The sequence below is a fragment of the Dromaius novaehollandiae genome, chromosome W (assembly GCF_036370855.1).
Source record: "Dromaius novaehollandiae isolate bDroNov1 chromosome W, bDroNov1.hap1, whole genome shotgun sequence".
NCBI lineage: Eukaryota > Metazoa > Chordata > Aves > Casuariiformes > Dromaiidae > Dromaius > Dromaius novaehollandiae.
Genome location: NC_088130.1, coordinates 17,421,430 through 17,441,328, shown reverse-complemented (window position 1 = coordinate 17,441,328; position 19,899 = coordinate 17,421,430). Strand labels below are relative to the sequence as shown.

The window sequence follows — 19,899 nt, the reverse complement described above, 5'->3', positions numbered from 1 at the left end:
GTTACCATGTTATATCTAGGATGACCCCTTCATTTGGGGGACATCACCTTATTCACTTGACTTTTAAGATACACCATTTGTTTTGCAGGACAGAACAGGTGAATGTTTGAAGCGAACAGGAGCAAGTGTAGCCCTTACATCTATCAGCAATGTTACTGCTTTCTTTATGGCTGCCTTAATCCCTATTCCTGCTTTACGAGCATTTTCACTCCAAGTAAGTTTATATGCTGTTTTGTTAGCTCTTACAGACGATCTCATCATGGGAGGCCAATGATAACTATTAGTGGTAGTGTTAAAGTCCGTGTTGAGTCCTTTTGCAGTTCACTGAACCGGTATGTGATCACTGTTTACTGTAGTTCTGGATGATAACAACTGCTTTTTCCCCTTGATTCTGCTCCTCCTGTTTCTCACACATTGAGTCTCTCACATCCTTTTGGTGGGTGAATGTCCTGCCTCATCCCAGTGGGTTGAGTGCAAAAACCAAGAAGTATGCAACTAAGCAAAAACAAGTTACCAGCAAGATTTGAATTCTTAAGACAGTCAACAGCAACAGACTGTATTCTAGTTTATAATACCATTGCATTTCCTGAGTAGAAATTCATTGCTTTCATTGAGGTTTGTCCAATTTGCTGCTGTTACAAACCACAACCAAAGTGCAATGACAGCAGTGAGAATGCGCTTGCCACGTTAATTATTACTGCAGCAGTTTGTACTGCCTTATTCTGAAAGTAAATTTAGCAAACTGTTGGAGAAAACTTCATCGAGAATTTTATGTTCTAACCGTTTTGAGAGAAAATGTGAATTTTATGTGCTGAACAATGTATCGCGCGCTCGCTCTCTCTCTCTCTCTCTTACTGTCTTCTCATATTTGTCTGTGATAATATACCTTCAGGAAGATGCAATGTTGAAGGATGCTGAAGAAAGCTTCTTTTAAAAGCAAGGGCTCTTGGAAGAAAGCTTTGGGATGTTCTCCTCTGACACAGCTTTAACTCGCAAACAATTTATAGCAGTGTCTGACCTTGGTGCAGAGCAGGAAAACTGCACTTTTTCAGTAGTCATTTTTCTTCTGTTATAGCCTGGCTCTCCAGTCATTTTTCATTCTCCTTGAGCCCTTGACCTACCCAGAGGAAGCAAGGGCTGCAATTTTTCTTAATACCTGTGGCAATTATTGCTGTTTTCAGAGATTTAAGCATGCCTGCATTAAGCTGTAAAATGGTAGAACATTGATGATTGCAGCTAAATGACCAATAAACATTAATAACTTGTTTACGATTTTCTTCTCAAAAGGCAATTTGGTAGTAAGTAATAGAGAGAGTGAAGGAAAATAAAGGCAACATTGATTTGCTGCATAGTTGTCAGTTGAGTTATCTGTGGCATCTAAAACCAGAGCTTTCATCCTGGATGCTTAGCAGTATTTAGTTCTGCTGCCTTGCCAAAACACAGATTTCTCTTCTTACGGGGAATATGACAGTGAATTGTTTTATATTAAGCCAAAGACCAGTTTGAGTGTGTGAAATATTTTTAGTCTAACCCTCCTAATTTTGGAAGAAGTGATTTATGTCGTCTAATTCTGTGGCCTAAATTCAAACATCCAACATGTTCCTTAAGGAGCAAAAAGGATACTGGAGATTTTCACTAGGAATCAGAAGTCCCATTTTTCTCTTGTCTGGTTTTGGAGTGACTGTGCCTTGTAGACACTGCTTCAGCCTAGATGCATCTCACCTAAGAAGGACCCGATAGAGATGGGTCACTCTGTCCTAATCACTCTGCTCAACTGTGAACCACCAAAATGAATTCTTTCTTCTCTGATCAGATTTTGCTCAGCCTGTCTCCGTTCTCACTTTTCATATAAGAACATGGTAGGTTGCATTTGGAACATCTGTGGAGACAACAGCTATAACTGTCATAGTAATTTGACTATAAATTAAATTTACTTTTTCCTAAAGCCTTTACTTTTTGAACTGCTGCCATCTCTTATGACTTGCTATGAACTCGGTCAACAGAAGTTCGGAAAAGGAAGCCTGTGTTGTCAAATGCATGGTGCTTTCAAAAAACGAAATGACAAACACAGAAAGTTTCTGATGAGATTTCAGCATAGCCATGTATAAACATGTTGATATTATTCAGAATAACATCATGATCAAAGTCTTTTTTAAGGCAGTGATTAATATGGAATCTGTGTAGGGTAGGAACGTTAGTGTCCAGAAATTAACCTTTGAATTGCTCAGTCTTTTCTCACATGCATCTGTAACCTGTTTTTGCTTGCACATAGTAAACCCTGTATATAAGAACTGAAAAAACATGTAAAAAGGGCAACTGGGGACCTGTTCTGAGGATTTGTTGGTACTAGAGCAATACGTGTATATAAGTTAGGAACCACTAAAATGACAGCCGTTATTGCTAGAAAGGATCATCTATTACTTGCTTTGTCTAGCTTCACCAGGTATAATCAAAATCAGGTGAAGCATTTAATCATAGCATTCAAAATCGGCTAACCGTGGCAGATTTTGGTGGGTGGTCTGTATTTCTATATGGATTTCTTTATTTACAGTCTTCTTCCTCCTTCTCCTCCTTACTCAGGCTTGTTTAAACAAGAACTCCTTGCTGTCTTTGAGCTTCCTAGCAAAATTTAGAAAGCGATGAAATACTGCAGTTTACTTTTCACGGATGCTGACTTCTTCTTATCTAGATAGTGAATTTTTAACACATGGGCTAAAAAAAAGGATTGCTCTTGACCTTATTTTGCTCTTCATTCACTTTTCTTAAGACCTCGCAAGATAACTGTCAAAGTTTCCATAACTTTTGAGGCCCAGTATCTTTAAAATAACGCAGCTGCTGAGGGAAAATAAATGGCTTCCTGACTAGCCCTGCATGTGGAAGCCCAACTTTTAGTTAAAACCTGTTTTGCGTATCAGTGCTTTCTTCTTTCCCAACTGTCAGCTAATGCAGTTCTTTGATACCTGAGTTGTTCATTTACTTCATGGAATTTAAACAGTGCAAGTTTGCTGCTGTCTCAGGAGTTTGATAGAGTTAGCCCAACAAAGTGGGTTAGCTCTTGCTGAGTTAAAGAAAAGGAAATCAGTGATTTTTAAAGTGAGATTTTTAAAATTAATTCCTTTATGGGGATAAGGACTGTTTTAGCTTTTTAGCTGTCAGCAGTTTTTTCCTCATCACTTGTTGATCTTATCAGCCTCTTATTTGAGGGGGGTTTAGGCTTTGAGATGCCGAATGCATCCCATGTACTCAGTCACAAGAATCACCTGCAAGGGAGTGCTCGGGACTTTGAAAGAGTAGGTCCTGAGTTTTCAGATGCGTTGCATTTCTTAAAATCTGGAGAGGGGGATATTGAAGAAATCCCCTGAAGGTTTTTGAAGTTTGCTGTAGGGATGTCTTAAATACAGCACTTTGTTTTGAGGATAAATGAAGAAGGCATGGCAGAGTATAAGTCCTGCAGACAGAATATTCAGACCCCCGATGGAATATATTCTTCTCTGGAAAGAGAAGAGACACAGCTTCAGAAAAATTCACCTAACTCTTCTTGTTTACACCAGGAGTTTCCTCCTCTAGCAGCAGAAGAGCGGTATGGATTCACTAATGAATAAGGGTGGAACTTTGCCCAATAAGTCTTAGCAGTAATATTTTTTTCCTCACAGTACGGATGACAAGCTTTTTCCTAAATATAAAAGTGCATTACCAGGTGGTGGTGGTGGGTTTGTGGAGAGAAAGAATGTAAGTTTTTAAGCTTGTTCATTATCTTACTGCACTGAAGCAGTTTGTCCCCCTCCTCTTACCCAAGCCTTTTCACTTTCTCTGCTCCTGACATGAGAATTTAACAAGCAAAATTAGAGCCTAAGGAGAAGGAGGGGGTGGAAATCTGAGTCTGTGTGCTGTCAGGAGGGAGCTGCAGATAGGCAGCAGCAGGGTGGAAGTTTCCCTGACAGACCTCCTCGCCTGTTCATCACCTCTGGCTATACAGCACACCCATTCTCCCTGGGTGGGCTGCCAGGAATGGCAAATAGCAGCGCATACCTTCGGCAGGGCCCCAGCCTGCCAGCCTGGCTCGCCTCTCCCTCGCCGCCTCCAGCACAGACTGCCATTCTTCTGTTTCGCTTAACAGTTGCAGCAGCAGCAGCAGTAACATTTTTAGGCTGTGCTTTATTAAAGGATGCTTCTCAGAAAGTGACCAAAATTTTGTCTGCTTCGTGGCATTTTCCGACTTTGCTCTGATGTTCTCATTTCAGTGAACGCCTTCATTTCACACCCTAGAGCAGGCCCCGTGTTTTTTCCCCTTCTTGGACTAATCTTACCTTTGTTGATTTTTCAAGGAGAAGGCCTGAGGCCCTTTCCTCTCCCATTTGACCGTTCCTTTCTGAAAGGGTGAAAGCAGACGCCCCGCCTGTTCCCAAAAATCCTCAGCATGCTTTCCACTCGGCTGCTGCTACCAGATTGCCTGTGTGCTAGGAGCTCTGCTGCCACAGGCTTCTGTTTGTGCTTTTCCAATCAATGTGATCGTTGCAGATTGTGGATGTTACCAAGATAAAGATCACAGTCTTTCATAAGTTCCCATTCACAGCCGCCAGACTTCCACATAGTATCGGGAGGGGAAGTGGTGGCTGAGGAGTCAGTTCAGAGACTCACTTGCTTCCTTCTCTCCTTGCTAATCTGAATCTCGGCCTACTTCTCCTTCCCCTGTCTCACTGGCTGCCAGCTACCCCTGGAGCCAGGAGGTAAAGCAGGAACTGAGATCTCAGGGAGGCATGCTGCACATTGTCTGTTCATTGGGATTTTTTTGATGAGACGACAAATTGGAATGGATATAAGAGCAATATTTTATTTATTTAACTATGACAGCTGAGGAGTGACATGTCCTTGAAATGCTGGGATAAGGGAGGGGAGTGAGAGAGAGAAAAATGTATAGTATGTAGGAAGTGTGATGTTAAGCTGTAGCAATCCGTTAAAACACAAGTTTGGATAGTGAGGATTTTTAAGAAATGTTTGACTTGTTGGGTCAGTACATCAACACCAGTATGGCACGATGGAAGATCTAGATGTTTTAAAAAGAGATGCTATGTTAATAAGTGCATTTACTAGGTGTTGCTAGGATAGTTCCTAACACTCTTCTTTATAAATTCTTCTTCAGAAATCAGATGTGAATGCAACTAACTTTAATGGCTTCTCTGCCATGCACTTAAGTATTAGTTCTCAGGTTTAGCAGCATTTGGGATTCCAGGTTGTTGGCCTCTACAAAGAGAACCGATAAGGCAGGAGGTGTTTATGAAAGTGAGCAGAAGTAGAGGACTTCAGTTAGTTTTTCAGGCATGCTGGGAAGAATATGAATTCTTGGACCAGGCTTCAACTGATTTTTTCCAAATCTCAACAGTCCTTAGCTGATCCTTGGTAGGAGCTTTTGGTTAGACACAGCTAATTACTCATGTTTTATGGGTGATTCAGCTTTCACTGATTTGGCAGCAATAAATAGAGCAGTTGTGTGAACTAGGTCCTGCAAACACCTTGCTTGCAACAGCAGCCATTTGTTTTCCTGACAGATTCAATCCATTCTAGAGACGATCAAAAGGAAATCACTTAATTTTGAAGTCTTGGCTCTGACCTTACATACCTTTCTGTGTGGATATTTATAAATCATGAAATGGTCATTGGATCTTTTCTCTCAAAGATTAAAGTGATGGTTAAATGCTAATTAGGCTTTAAACACTAGATAAACTCTGTTTTAATGGTTATGTCTCCAACTAATCATCAGGACCAAAATCTTTCTTTAAGCAGGCTGGAGACAACAAAAGAGAACCACTTCTGCATACAATATATGTATGATAATATGATTGAAATAACTACAAAATATTTATGTAACTGATTTTGGCATTCTCAGAAAAATAAAAACAATAACTAGTCTTTTATTATTGTTAATAGGTTCAAAATCCTTAAAATCATTCAGTAGGTTACTACTTTGATTTTCAGATAAGAGACAAAAAATCAAAATTGCACTGTTTAGGGTCATGTAAATCAAGTATTTTTAAAACGTTAATTTTGGATGGCTTGCCTTCTGAGTTGCCAATTTTGAGGGCTGATGTTCAACGTCAAAAGCAGCCATTAAGTTATATTTGGAAAAAAAAGAAGACGTATTTACATCAGACACTTAATTTATGTAACCCAATTTTAGTCCTTTTTTGATTGTCTTAACCCAAGTGGTGCTTACCTGAGATATAGGTGGAGGATATAGTTTATATACTTTCCTCAGCCTGAAACTGGGCTATGATAGAGATTCCTATGGCTATTATAATATGTAGTAGGTAAATAATGGGTAAAATGTAAGGGTTTCAGGGGTTTTTTTTAACCTGTTAATGGCACAACCATTTTTTTTCAGTTGCTTTATTTTTGGTTAAAAAAAAATCCTGGTTGACTTTATCCTTTGTCTCTACTACTCTCTTCCAACCCCACCTGTGCCCAAATTTTCCCTTTGTGATGGTTAGCGCTCCTACCTACTCCGCACTACAAATAAATGCTGTTAACAATGATGATGGATACTGCACCATGGCATACATTTATGGAGATTCTCTGGAAATCTTTGTGTCGGAAGGGGTTATCATTTGAAAGGGAGGGCTGTTGTTTTTCTTTAAGTAATATTCACTTTACAAATTAACTTCAGTACTCTTGTTCCAATTTAAGACTCATTTTGTTAGACTGGCTCATTTGTCAAGTTAGCACAAGCAGGAGTGTGCAACAGATAGTCCTAAAATGTTATTCTTTTTAGCTGGCCTTTAAGTACAGCAAATGCATAGCTATTTTGGTAAACGGAGCAGTTTCATTAAAATTGAATTAAACATTTATTTCATTATTGACTTAATGATGTCCTTTAATGTTACTGTGGTGCTTAATTTACATCAGATCCCTTAAACATGAGAACTTAACTCCTAGTTCCAAGTTTGATTTTTGCTTCCATCTTTTTGTACTGTGAGACTCTCCAGTAGGGCATGATCTCATACAAAAATGTAATTTATTGACTGTCTTTTCCACTTAAAAAATCTTGGTGCCACCACATCTATAGGTATAGAGGTATTAAAATAATATGAAGTTTAATATTAGAAGAAATTAATCAACTACAATAGGCCTACCATAATGAAACTGGAATATAGAAATATACCTCCCACTTTCTTCAGGAAGCAGTTTGACAGTGTCTGATGACTCAACATGATAAATGGGTTGGTAGATGAGAATTAAAAGGAGGTTTTAGGCTTGGTAAAGCTGATGCCCTAAGTGAAGCTTAGTAATGACTTATCTTCTTCTGGTTGATTTCTAGGCAGCAGTTGTGGTGGTATTCAACTTTGCTATGGTTCTGCTGATTTTTCCTGCTATCCTGAGTATGGACCTTTATCGTCGGGAAGACAGGAGGTTGGATATATTCTGCTGTTTTACAAGGTAAGAATGTGTGATAGAATTGCAGTATATGAGGTACCTCATTTTTGTGGTCACCAGTAGTGCTACCACCTCTTCTCAGGCGTGGGAGGTCTTCATTGCAGCAAGATGGCAACAGGGTCAGTATGTTAGTGTCATGGTTTTATTGCTAGAGACTGAAATACACTGGCTACCTTATGTTGTGCCTGACTGAGGGGAAAAGTTCAAACTTGGCTCTCTTACACACCCATTTCCCTTCATTCATATGCATATTCATTTTAACCATTGGAAGACAACTTTCTGGAAGCATGTGTGACATCCGTGCTCTAGTAATGTCTGTAAGTTTTCTCAGAGTTTTACAGCATACTGCAAGGTATCCAGTGCTGGTACTGGGTAAGCTTGGAAGTCCTGATTCCAGTCTCTTATGGAAGACTGTAAATAACTTGGGATACCCAGAAGCCTTAAGTATAATTAATCACTATGTGTTCATTTTTATGCTTTTTAAGCATTGAAACTTAAATACATAAAAATAATATGTAGACTATAAAAATGACCTCCCTTTAGCCCAGTTTTTCATAGGACTGTGGGGAATTCAGGATGCTCAATACCACTGCAGGATAGTACTTGGTGAAGTTTCTGCTACGGCCCCAGTATAAGCTGAGAATTGTAGTATGCACGCTCTTACCTAATACAGCTCTGTATTAGGCCAGCTCTGAGGACAGGGTTATGCTAGGAAGAGGCTACTGTCATCAGTGGAGCTACTGCTTTAGAGATCAAGGATGTTTTCTACCTTAGTTTTTGCTTTTGCCTGTAATGAAGAGGACAAGCTGCATTTCTACACATGCACTCTCACTTGCATGTCATAACCAGCATGTAGAGAAAGCACCTTGTGTCCTCTTAGCCTTTCGTACCTGCTTAGGAGCAGACCGAGTTTGATCTTTTTAACTTCGAAGTCAAAGAGAGAAAGTGCTTTCCTAAATTTATTTTTGAGGGGTTGGTTAGAGCAGGGGATTGATCACAAGCCAGGACTCCTGCTTTCTGTTTCTTATTGAGCCATAGTTTTACTGGCTGGTCTTAATGTGCTTGAATTTTTGGAGCCCTGATTCTCAGGAGTACTGAGCAGTCGGACCTTCCATTTATTCCCCCATCTTCAGTTGCACCACATGTGAATCAGAATTTGAGCCCACGTACATATGAGTGAATTCAGTTAAATGAGAGTTTTCTTTGTTTAGGTAGGCAATATTCTGAATTCCTCTTTTTTGCATTTAGCATTTGTTAACTTGGTGAAAAATCTCTGATACTGTTTTCTGTTGCCACTTTGTTGTTTTTTATTTACAGAAAGGGGCTTGTTTCTGATAACTTTTTGAAATAAATTGCGTATCTATTACACTTTGGAATAGACTACAATAAAGGGAATGCTTCAAAGAAATACTTCTGTAATTTTGTCTCCATGTTGCCTCTCCTTCCTTGGAATTAGTCCTTGCATATGTTTATTTCATTTTTAAAACATACAGTCAGTGTATGGCAAGTGATTTCAACCTGCCTCCCACAAGCCTGAGATACTATCCAGAAGGCCCAAATATTATTTAACAGTTACTTTAATAGTTCTAAACAGAAGAACTGAGCATGTCATGTGTTTACATTTTGATCTTCTAAATAGTTTAATCCTCAGCATGGTCACGTAGATGCAAACTCGCGCATCTATTGTGGATTCAGACTGTGTGTGATTATTTGGCTATTGGCCTGATTAGTGTGTGTAATTAATGGAGCGATGTGAGGTGGATGCCAGTGTCTTCAGACAAATGCTGTTCTTTCTTTCTTGGGCACAAGAAATGTGTATGTTCTCAGAGACCTTCGCTTTGAACCATGTCTAAGAAATATTTCCTAAAAGTGCAGAGGGAAATCCATATCAAAACATTATGCTTAATTAACATAAATCATCTAGTAGTAATAGAAGCAGGCTCGAATAGAAGCAGATTATTCTATCTAGCCTGATTAAAATAAGGACCTATCTAAGTGTGAATGGATGTTTTTCTCTCCTCTTACAGTCCGTGTGCCACTAGAGTGATTCAGATTGAGCCTCAAGCATATGCAGAAAACAGCGATAATACTTGCTACAGTCCTCCACCCCCATACAGCAGTCACAGTTTTGCACATGAAACTCAGATTACAATGCAGTCTACAGTGCAGTTGCGCACAGAATACGATCCTCACACGCAGGTGTACTACACCACAGCAGAGCCTCGCTCAGAAATATCTGTGCAGCCAGTGACAGTAACACAAGATAATCTCAGCTGCCAGAGCCCAGAAAGCACAAGCTCGACGAGGGATTTGCTTTCCCAATTCTCAGACTCCAGTATGCATTGCCTTGAGCCACCCTGTACTAGATGGACACTCTCATCTTTTGCAGAAAAGCATTATGCTCCATTCCTGCTAAAACCAAAAGCTAAGGTAACCAGAAAACTATTTACCTGTTTTTCAGAAATAGATTTCTTCCTTGCCCAATAGAAGAGTTATCCTGACGATAGTATTAAGTATAAGGAATAAATAGAACCCTTTTGGAATAACAATTCTTCATAATTTTACAATTAATTTCATAATTTAAAAGTTTTATCTTGCTGTAGTGACATACTTTTCAAATGTAAGTTACGAGTGTGGGGGATTCAGTGACTTTCAGTAACATAAGCTCATGAACTGTGAAACTAAAGCTACTTTCTAACTATATTACCATATAAATTTCCTATCCATAATCTAGCACCCCTTTACTATAACCCAAAATACTTTGGGTCTGTAGTGTGTGTGTGCGCGCACCTACGTATGTGTGCGTGTGTGTATGTAGAAATAAAAAAAGCTTAAAATTATAATGTTGCTTGCTAATTTTGAACCTGGTCCTACAGTGTGCCATTATGAGTTGTTAGTTTCTTTAGAAACATAAAACCAAATGCATTTCCATTTTCTGTTGCAGATTGTGGTTATTTTTCTTTTTCTGAGTTTGCTTGGGCTCAGCCTTTATGGAACTACCCGGGTGAGAGATGGACTGGATCTCACAGACATTGTACCACGGGAAACCCGGGAATATGATTTTATTGCTGCACAGTTCAAGTACTTCTCTTTCTACAACATGTATATAGTGACACAGAAAGCAGACTATCCCAATGTCCAGCACTTACTTTATGAACTTCACAAAAGTTTCAGCAACGTGACATACGTTTTGTTGGAAGAGGATAAGCAGCTTCCCAAAATGTGGCTGCACTACTTTCGAGACTGGCTGCAAGGTAAGAGAGAATTGCATGACCTCTTCTTATTTTAATTCTCCAGTAGCAAGCACTTGTTCTCTGTAGTAATGCTCTCCTCTTCCAATGCAGCCACACAGTTAAAGCCTGCTAGCAGCAGGGAGAATGCATAGGTGCTGATCCAAACTCTGACATCAACTCGCAGTTTGCCCAGCAGTTTGCTTGGATTCTTTGTGGCTAAGTTTACTCCCCAGTAAGACAGTTTTGAAGCTTTAAAGGACTATATTCATGAGAGGCTATCTCATGTCATTAATTTCTATGCAGCTAATGGGGAGTTCTGCTTTATAATTAATGGCCGAATATGGCCCAATGTCTTGGGAAAATAGATGTTTGCTGAGTGTTTTGAGAACAATAAGTGAGAAGCCCCAGTCCAGCAATGTATTTTGGCACAGGCTTAACTTTCAGCACATGAGTGATCCCGTTGGCTTTAACTGGGACTGCTGGCATGAAGAAAATTCAGTGTGGCTTAGGCTTTTTATTGGACTGGGAGCTTACTACACATTCTAGATTTCCTATCAAGTATCCTCACACTTTCTGTGGTACTGTTTTATCTGTGCTGAACTATAACTGGGTGTGGGGAGGGGAAGTTCTAGGTAGTCTGGTGATAAAGTGGGCTTATTAAAGTCATGCTATTACAATTATTCAAGTTGAGGCAAATAAGTTTTTTGTATTTCAAATAAATAAGTGTTTCATCTCAGGAAATTTAGCAGTTCTCTGTTGTGAAACACTTTGTGCCCAGAAATGCTTCTGTCCTACCTCTGTCTTTCTGTTGGAAGAATCTCCGGGAAGCTTTTGCCAACAGAAAAATAAATTGTGCTGACCTACTGAGACTGTAAATTTTAACCTTAGCTGTTTACAGATGGCTAATGCAGCCAATGATTCTTAGAAAACATGTACATAACTGTCAGTATTTGGCTGATTTTCTTCTTCTGAAAATATGTTGGGCAATATTAGGAAAGCTGAGGCCACCAAGTGACATGCATAATAAACAAAATGATCCAGTTTCCTGTTTATTTAATGCACTGATAAATCAGGCAAGGCAGGATTTCAGTTATTCGTTCTTTTAAATAGTTTTATAACATTTTGGATCCATTCATTGCAATCGTCTTACTGGAAGTTTTACTTAAAATATTTTGCTCACATAAGTATATTCAACTGCAAGAGAAGGCAATACTGGCAGGAAGAAAATGCAGCATACCTTAGATGTTTCGCTCGACTGGAACTTTACTACACTTCCTAGATTTTTAAGCGAGCATCTTCATGCATCCTACAGGGCTTTTCCAAATTCTCTTTTAACTTCAGTGTCTTGTTTATTTTTCTTCTTTTTTTGGATATTTTTACCAATACAATCGGAAGAAATGCAGCAGGCTGTGGGCTGTTTGGTCCAGTCCGTCCGTCCACCCGCACCGATGCAGAGCTGTAAAGTAGATAGGAATCTGCAAGTTGCTGACTCAAGGAGAGGTTGTTTTTTGTAGGAGTGAGTTCAGTGTCTTCACGTATGAGTGCTGACCCTCAGCGGTGCAGTTTGCAGTGATAAAGGCAGGAAGAGGCAGCCTTGGATCTGCTTTGCTGCTGGTTTCTCCCACTGAAACGCTGGAGATTAGACCCCTTAGACCCCCTGGCGTTTTTGAGGCCGTAGAGCCTCCCAGCGGTGTTTGCATTCCCCTTTTCCCTCTTGCAGGCCCGCCACGTACCTCCCCTGGTGCTTCTGCTTCAGACACCTCCCATCCTGCCTATAATCCTCCCCTTGTGCCAAGGACTGTCCATGCAACCCCCACCCAATGCCAGGGGCCTGCACGTCTCCTTCCCTGCGTAGCATGTATGTGCACATGCAGGAGCTCTCCTACAACTGCACTTGTCCCGTGTTTTTGGAGTGTTCCTGCTCTCTTCTTACCGCCCACGATTACATTGCCCCTTCTGTTTCTCTGTTAGCCTGAGTTACACTGAGACGTTAAGGTGACTGGTGGTGTTTGGAGTGCTCGTTCCAGTCCTGTGACAGAATCGGTAATTTTTGCCCATCAGGTTCAGAATTAATGATTATGATTAATACTAAGCATTTAGGTCTGTGTCTTGACACCTCCCCACAAAGTGACACAGTTAATACAAAACAGCTGGTTTGTAAAGGCACAAGACCATCTTTGCAGTTTTCTACTGAATTTATAACACTAAAGGAGATGAATATTTTATCGATAGAAAGAAGTTACGTTTTAAAACATTACGAGGAATTTATGTAATAAGGGGAACTAAACTATTATGGTAAAAGCTGTCACATTCATCATAATTATGGGATTATGTGAAGGTGCAGACAGTGGAAAACAGAGTAATACTTCTGGCCATTGCTAACTGGGACTGATACTGAGGGAGCAGATTGGAGGGAAGGTGAAAACAGATTTTACAAATGAGACAGTTTTAGGCTGAATCCAGGGAAAATCCTGGGTGAGCATAGGAATGGTTATGTTGGTGCATTTTTGCATGCTGGAGAGAGCAGGATAATCAAGGTAGGGGTAACTTCATTTGAACTTCATGGCTAATTCCCACCACTTCACTGGGAATTCAGTACTAGAGATTAATGGCTCAAGATGGCCTTCTGACACCTCCGCATTCGTCCGGCAGAGTACGCGATGGATTGGAAGGAAGCGGTAGCATGTGAACAAAAGCATTTTTTACCCAGACAGCATGCTCAGTCCTAGCTACACGTTTCCACTGGTTTGCCTGCAGTGGAGTGCTTTCAGGCTAGCACACCTCTGTTCTCAGAGGTTGCCTTGTATTTTGCTTCTCCATAACAAATCCTATTAATGTATTTTCTGTTATCTGAAAATGCAGTAGAAGAGAGTTAACACTAATCATTCATTTAAACTGGAAATGTTAACATTATTGTTGTAAGTAAGTGACTGAATGTAAATGAGGTAGCTCGAATTCCCTGATGACTTGCAATTAGGCTGGGTTTTGCAAAGGGTAATCTTATCTCCGGTTTCGTGGTGCCAGCTGTTCACATGGGTCAGAAGGAATTCCTTCCTCACCCCTCTTCCAGCATCCCACATGCCTTTGGAGGATTTCACTTTCTTCTGAACTATCCAGCAGAAGTCACTGCTGATATGAAAAGAAGTCCCATACATAACATTTTAAAAAATTGCCTTCATTTTTGTAACTTTTACACAGGAAGGGGTGGACAAATTGCTTTTATCTTTCTGCCCAGAAATATTTCATTAATCTCAGTTATTTTTACAACAGATTAAATGCGTTAGTCATTGGTGTGAACAATTTATAATAAAAATACCGTTCACTTGGAAATCAGCAGCTCTGCTATTAATTTCAAAGTGTTGTTGGAATTTTTATTACTGAAATGTTGAAATCCTCTGGAATTGAAGCTCAGCTGATGATGGTTTCTTGGTATTCTTGCCAGTCTTCCAGGTTCAGCAGTGTACAAGCTCAGTAATGTAATGACCTGAAGTGTAAAGTGGTTAAGCCAGCTGAGAAATAAAGATAAAAAAGGGAGCTGGATTTGGGGGATGATCAGACTTGTAAGGGCTGGAGTACACACTGGGGGTGGGGGGAGCTGAGTAACTACCCACCATAGTAATGTAAAATGTACATGCCATTTTTTTAACATAATTTGCAGGCAACGTTACCAATTTGTGTTTGCAATGCATATATTTGGTATTGTGTGTCTGTTCAGCCCTGAGACAGGAGCTGGATATGAAGCCGTTCTGCCCCTGAATATTGTCTCACATAGCAGCTTGTGTGCTCCCCTTGCTGAAGAAAGCCGCTTTTATTGCGGCTGAAAAGCTAAGCTGCTCTTTGGTGGTCTCTCCTGCTTTCCCACGTTCTTCTTCAGCGGCCTCCCCTTAACTCCCAAAGTGACTTTTTACGTGACTGTTACGGATAGCGCAAATGCTCTCGCGTAGCTGTTTTCGAAGAGGCTGAAACAGAATAAAACAGTCTTCAGGAAAGACGGATCTGTGTTTTTGCACTTCCTCGGCGGTTTTCCCCACGCCGAGGGCCCCAGCAAACAAGGGGGCTGCAGGGTCCCTTCGAGGTCGTCGGGATACCTAGCGTTAATCGCCCCCTCTGTGGGCAGGGGCTGGCGGGCTGCGCGTGGCAGGTTTGGCAGGCTTATTTCACTGCTTTGTTCCCAACCTGCTGCCTTTCCGAGGGGGTACGGCTTTGTCAGGATGACGCGGGAGGCAGTTTTCCAGCGGCCGGGGGTAGGGGGGAGGAAGAGTTTAGACATGGGAATGAGCGCTCGGGCCCTGAGGCAGTGTCAGTCAGGCCATGTTTTCTCTTCCAGTGCTCTTATCTCCTTACAGCTGTAGCTAACCTATCAGCTCTGCGGCGATGGTTTTCATTACAGCTCCTCAGTGCAGCTGTGAGGTGGGTCGATGATTTCCACCAGCACCTCCACCAGCAGCAGCAGCAGCAGCAGCACCAGCACCCCCCGGCCTTTTCCTTCCTTTCCCTGGACATGCGGTTTGTCATCTGTTCGCAGAGAGCCTCCTTGTGCCGGCCTGCGGCTTCCTGTGCTAAATCTGATCCAAATTTGCGCTGTGAGGTATTCCCTCCCCCTTAAAGGGTGGCAAAGAGGAAAATAACAGTTGAGAGTGAATAGGTGTTGGCTGTGATCTTTACACGTGCTGGCAGCAGATCCCACGACTTGTATTAGCTGCACAAGTTGAACAGATGGAACAAATTGACAAAATCGTGTTCACTCACACTGCGCTCGACGAGCAGCTGAGTCGCTGTTTGAAGTTGGAAGTTGGAGTGTGGGGGTTTTTTTTCTTCCCCCGGTTGTAGTGGAATTTCTGGTTATATCATAGCCGCTGCTGCCTCAGTGCTCTGCGCTCGCCCAGGACGGTTAATGGGTGGCGCATGTCCTCTTCTGTAGCTTCATGTGCCTGGCTAGGATTTGGCAGGGAGGGAGGGTTGTATGGAGAGTGTCTCTCTTCTGGGTAATGGACTAAATCTCTCACCTGGTTTTAACTCCACAGTAGGCAATGGAGTTAAATCAGGGCTGAACTCAACCCCTTCTGTTTTGCACCATCCATGTCAGGGCAAGACTTCAGCTTTGGTTTGGGGAGGACATATATGAAAGAAGTAATAAATGCAAATACGACTATAGATTTTGAGCAAGATTATTCTAGAGTTGTAGTTTTTGAGGAAAAACACTTCGTTCTTTTAGACATTTTTGACTCTTCCTTGCATACATCTACAAGCAGAGTGCTAGGTTGCTCTCTCACATCCAGCCTTGTCCTGAGACAGTGATGTGGCTATGCCAGCTCAGGAGAGGCTCTGAGAAGGACAGGGGACCCGCGAGTCCTAATCTCATCTGCACTGTCTCCTTTGCTGTGAGAGGAAGCTCTTTATTCCAGTGCATTTGTCTTTTGCTAGCTCTCCTTTACTGGTCAGCATAACGTGGGAAGAGCCTGGACTCTCCTCCCTTGTACGTTTTTGCTTCTCCTGCCTTTTTCTGGGGGAAGTACTGGACGTGCAACTGGTAATTTTATCTTCCAGCATGCTGACTGTGAGGTGAGGAGACCAAATGGAGGATGCGTAGCTTTCTCCCTGCTTCAGCTGTGGAAGGTCACAGTTTATATTAAAAAGAATCATTATTATTGTTTCTTCCTACTGAAAATTGTTTTAAAGATCAGTTTCTTAACTGCATGTTTTATCTTCCTCATGCTTCTCTTAACTCTTCAGGACTTCAGGACGCATTTGACAGCGACTGGGAAACTGGGAAAATTACTTATAACAATTATAAAAACGGATCTGACGATGCTGTTCTGGCTTACAAACTCTTGGTGCAAACTGGCAACCGAGCAAAGCCCATTGACATCAGTCAGGTATTGTATCAGAGTCCATCCTGGTTTCTGCAGGAATGCACAATCCATCAGGAGTGGGGAGAGATGCGAAGAGCATGCCAGTGTCTTTTTTTCATCTCGATGAATTGAAATGCCTGAGTTATACTGACAGCATGGCCCCGCGAGGTTCACTAGAGGTATATGTGAGCTGCAGAGTCTGGCCTGCGTTGCAAGGTGTTCAAAATCAGCTCTGGGGATGCCTGTCTGTGGTCATTACTGACTGGCATGTGTTAAATGCTGCCTCTGTCCTATACACACTCTATTTCCTCTGAAATTGGTGTGAAAGATGCTCCTCTGCATCCACAGGTAGATGGAGCCTGGTCCCAGGCCAGACATGCAGCTAGTGTTAGCTTCGTTAACCTAAGTGGCATCGCTGATGATTTGAATTAAATTTGCTTATTGAGTTCACCTTCACTCAGCCTTCTGCTGTGACTTTGAATCTAGCATTTGCAACTCTTTCGTAGTTCCTATCAATTTATTCCAAAAGCATGTTTTTAAGGAAGGTGTTTATGAGTGATAGTGAATGGAAGGGGGCTGAAGTGATTATATGCTTTGTAGTGTTCTTATGTTGCCATTACTAAATATGGATATACTGTAGTAGAACTGAGCATGGCAGTTGGTTGAGCTGCCTAAATAAAATACATCTGAGCTTCTTTCATGAGGTTATCGCATAATATGACTGTATTTGCTGCTTTTTATTATCCTATTGGAAGGTGAAATGCTCAGTTTTTACTCCTTATGGTAGAATTAGATTTTAAACCTCTAAGAAAAATTTTGCAGTAACCTAGCTTCTCCTCTCCCAGCATCATCATTGACTCTCTGTGCTTTTAGGCAGAAAATAGTCTCTCTAATGAGCTTCTCGGTAGATCTGGTTATTGTCTTTCTTATTTTGCTGGCATTAAAGGTGACAGATTTACGAAGTACATTGTTCAAAGTTACTATGGTGTGTAAAACACACTGCTGTATGGCAGCATGCAGCATGCTGTCAGGTCTGAATGAAGCTTCAGCTATGAATTAGGCAAAGGAAGGGAGGCAAAGCAGAAAACCTTTAGTGAGGTTTTGTTCAGCAATATGTACCAGGTACCCTCTGGAACAAATGTGATTGGGCTACAGCTACTGATATAATTTCCTGTGCCTGGGAGGGGGAAAAGTGTGGTGCAGCCACAGGGGCTGAGCGCTGCACTAGGCAATTCCAAAGACAGCTTGAAGACATACAGTTGTTGCATATCCTGTGGATTAATTGAATCCAGATCCTTGGAATCCAGCTTTTTTTTTTTTTTTTTTTTTTTTTTGACTGCTGTCACTGTTGTTTTTCATTTCATTAAAAAGACCTGGACCTGGAGCCAAGCCAGAATTTTAAATAAACAAAACAAAAAAACCCGGTAACACTTTTCATCCACAGAGTCTCTGTCAGGGCTCTAGCTGTGCAGTATGTGGCTGCCAAACCCTCGAGGTGCACCACTGCTGCTTACCCCACAGATGCGTTTGCCCACGGTGACCCAGGGAACACAGCGCACTCGTCCGCTTTCTTGGCGCTGGGCATTTTCTGAATACATAGGTCATAGGAGGCAAGTGTTAGCAAAATTTATACAGATGTTGTTTTATTTTTATAGCTCTCCTCCATTTACTGGGTGGCATTTCCTTCAGTGTTAACAACAGAGGTTAACTGCACACAGACGTGTATAGGGACTCTTGCCAGGTTTTTTTCCCCTTTTTATAATATGTTTTTCCAACTTGGTTGTTTTTCACTCTTGGCTGCAGACAGTCTTTCAGAATTCAGATTTAATTTGCTCAGTCTATTCTGCAACCATCTGCTGATTTAGTTGTTATTATAAATATTTATTTATAAATAAGCACTTTCCACTGTCACTGCAGTTTAGATTTTTCTTCATTGTCAAACAATAGTTTTCTGATAAGTCATTTCAAGTGGAAGTTCACACTTTTTTCTTTTCCTCCTGTATGTATGTCACATCTCCAAGCTTTTTGTTGTAAGCTTTGCAGCAATGGCCCTAAAAGCAAAACTCCTTCTAAAAGGCTTCTGATTTTTCCATTTTTCAGTTGACTAAACAGCGTCTGGTGGATGCAGATGGAATCATTAACCCAAATGCTTTCTACATCTACCTGACAGCCTGGGTTAGCAATGACCCTGTGGCCTACGCTGCCTCGCAAGCCAACATCCGGCCTCACCGCCCCGAATGGGTCCACGACAAAGCAGACTATATGCCAGAAACAAGGCTGAGAAGTAAGTAACATTTCATCCTAATGTCTTACAGTTTATATAAGTGCCCCCACTCCTTCCTTCTAGTTGTAACTAGAGTTACTGGGTTACAACCCAGTAACAACTCTCCGTTGGTTGATGCTGCGCAGGGCTCCGAGGCATAAACAGAACAATATATTGTGTTGCTCCGTAGCCTCAGGAGACGGATGCTGTTGTGGAATACAGCGTAATGTGGCACCATTGCAGGCTTTTCTCATGTTGAAAAATGAGTTTTATAACAGTTTCTAGCAAAACTCTAAAAGCTTGTACTCGAGATTGCTTTTTTTTAATGTGACCTGTTAATCTGTATGAGAGAGAAACCTGGAGATTGCATGAAATTCCTGCCTGCGTCATTCTGGAGTTTCATCACTGAGACTGTATCATGTTTATCCTCAGTTCGTAATACGCAAGGATTTTTTATCAAGTTAGCTCATATGTATAAGCCACCCCCTCTGATACAGTGCAAGAGTTATTTTGGTAGGGGAGCAGTCTGTGTAAGTGGGTGTTCTCCATCCGTCCCTCCCACTCTGTGCCATTCACCACCTTGCATCCCGAGCAGTAATGCCTGTTCTTCGGCTTTGGATTTACTGGGAGGATTTCTAGTTGGACACCGGTGGGGAAGGGGAGAGGGCATGTGGGGGAGGACTGGTGCTCTTGGAAATGTGATTGGGTAGCAAGCTAGTTGTGCTGCAGTGTATCCGAACCCTAGAGCTTTGTGGCAGTCAGCCAAGTCTTGTCTTAATGAAAATTTATAGTTGAGATTATAATAGGGCAAATCATGTTTAGCAAGTCAACTGAATGACCCTGCAGGGTCTGGAACACACAACGGCAGTAACAAAATGCTTGTTGTGGAAGCTTTTTTCTCTTTTCTATTTTTTCTTTCTTGTGGTACAGTAGACTTAGCATTACGCTCAAAAAGGAGCATGGAGAGTTTACATTTGTCAGATTATTAAAGGATAAAAAGTTATGTATTTTCTTAGTAAACAATTATGTTTATACAGTTTTTCCCCCTCTTTTTGCCTGAATAACAGAACATGCATTTATGTTAGCTTTAAAAACTATTTAGCTTTAAAACTAACTTAAAAAC

At 41.2% G+C, this 19,899-nt stretch overlaps 1 protein-coding gene across 4 annotated transcripts in view; it reads left to right on the top strand.

Moving 5' to 3' along the window:
* The window catches only part of LOC135323514 (protein patched homolog 1), a 74,490-nt gene that overhangs the window by 36,966 nt on the left and 17,625 nt on the right, over window positions 1–19,899 (top strand). For all 4 annotated transcript variants that reach the window (XM_064500636.1, XM_064500632.1, XM_064500633.1 and 1 more), the window contains exons 12-17: window positions 89–214; window positions 7,313–7,431; window positions 9,456–9,858; window positions 10,373–10,682; window positions 16,395–16,537; window positions 18,614–18,797. In XM_064500636.1, the coding sequence (XP_064356706.1) occupies window positions 89–214; window positions 7,313–7,431; window positions 9,456–9,858; window positions 10,373–10,682; window positions 16,395–16,537; window positions 18,614–18,797 (1,285 nt within the window). The remainder of the gene's footprint in view (window positions 1–88; window positions 215–7,312; window positions 7,432–9,455; window positions 9,859–10,372; window positions 10,683–16,394; window positions 16,538–18,613; window positions 18,798–19,899) is intronic.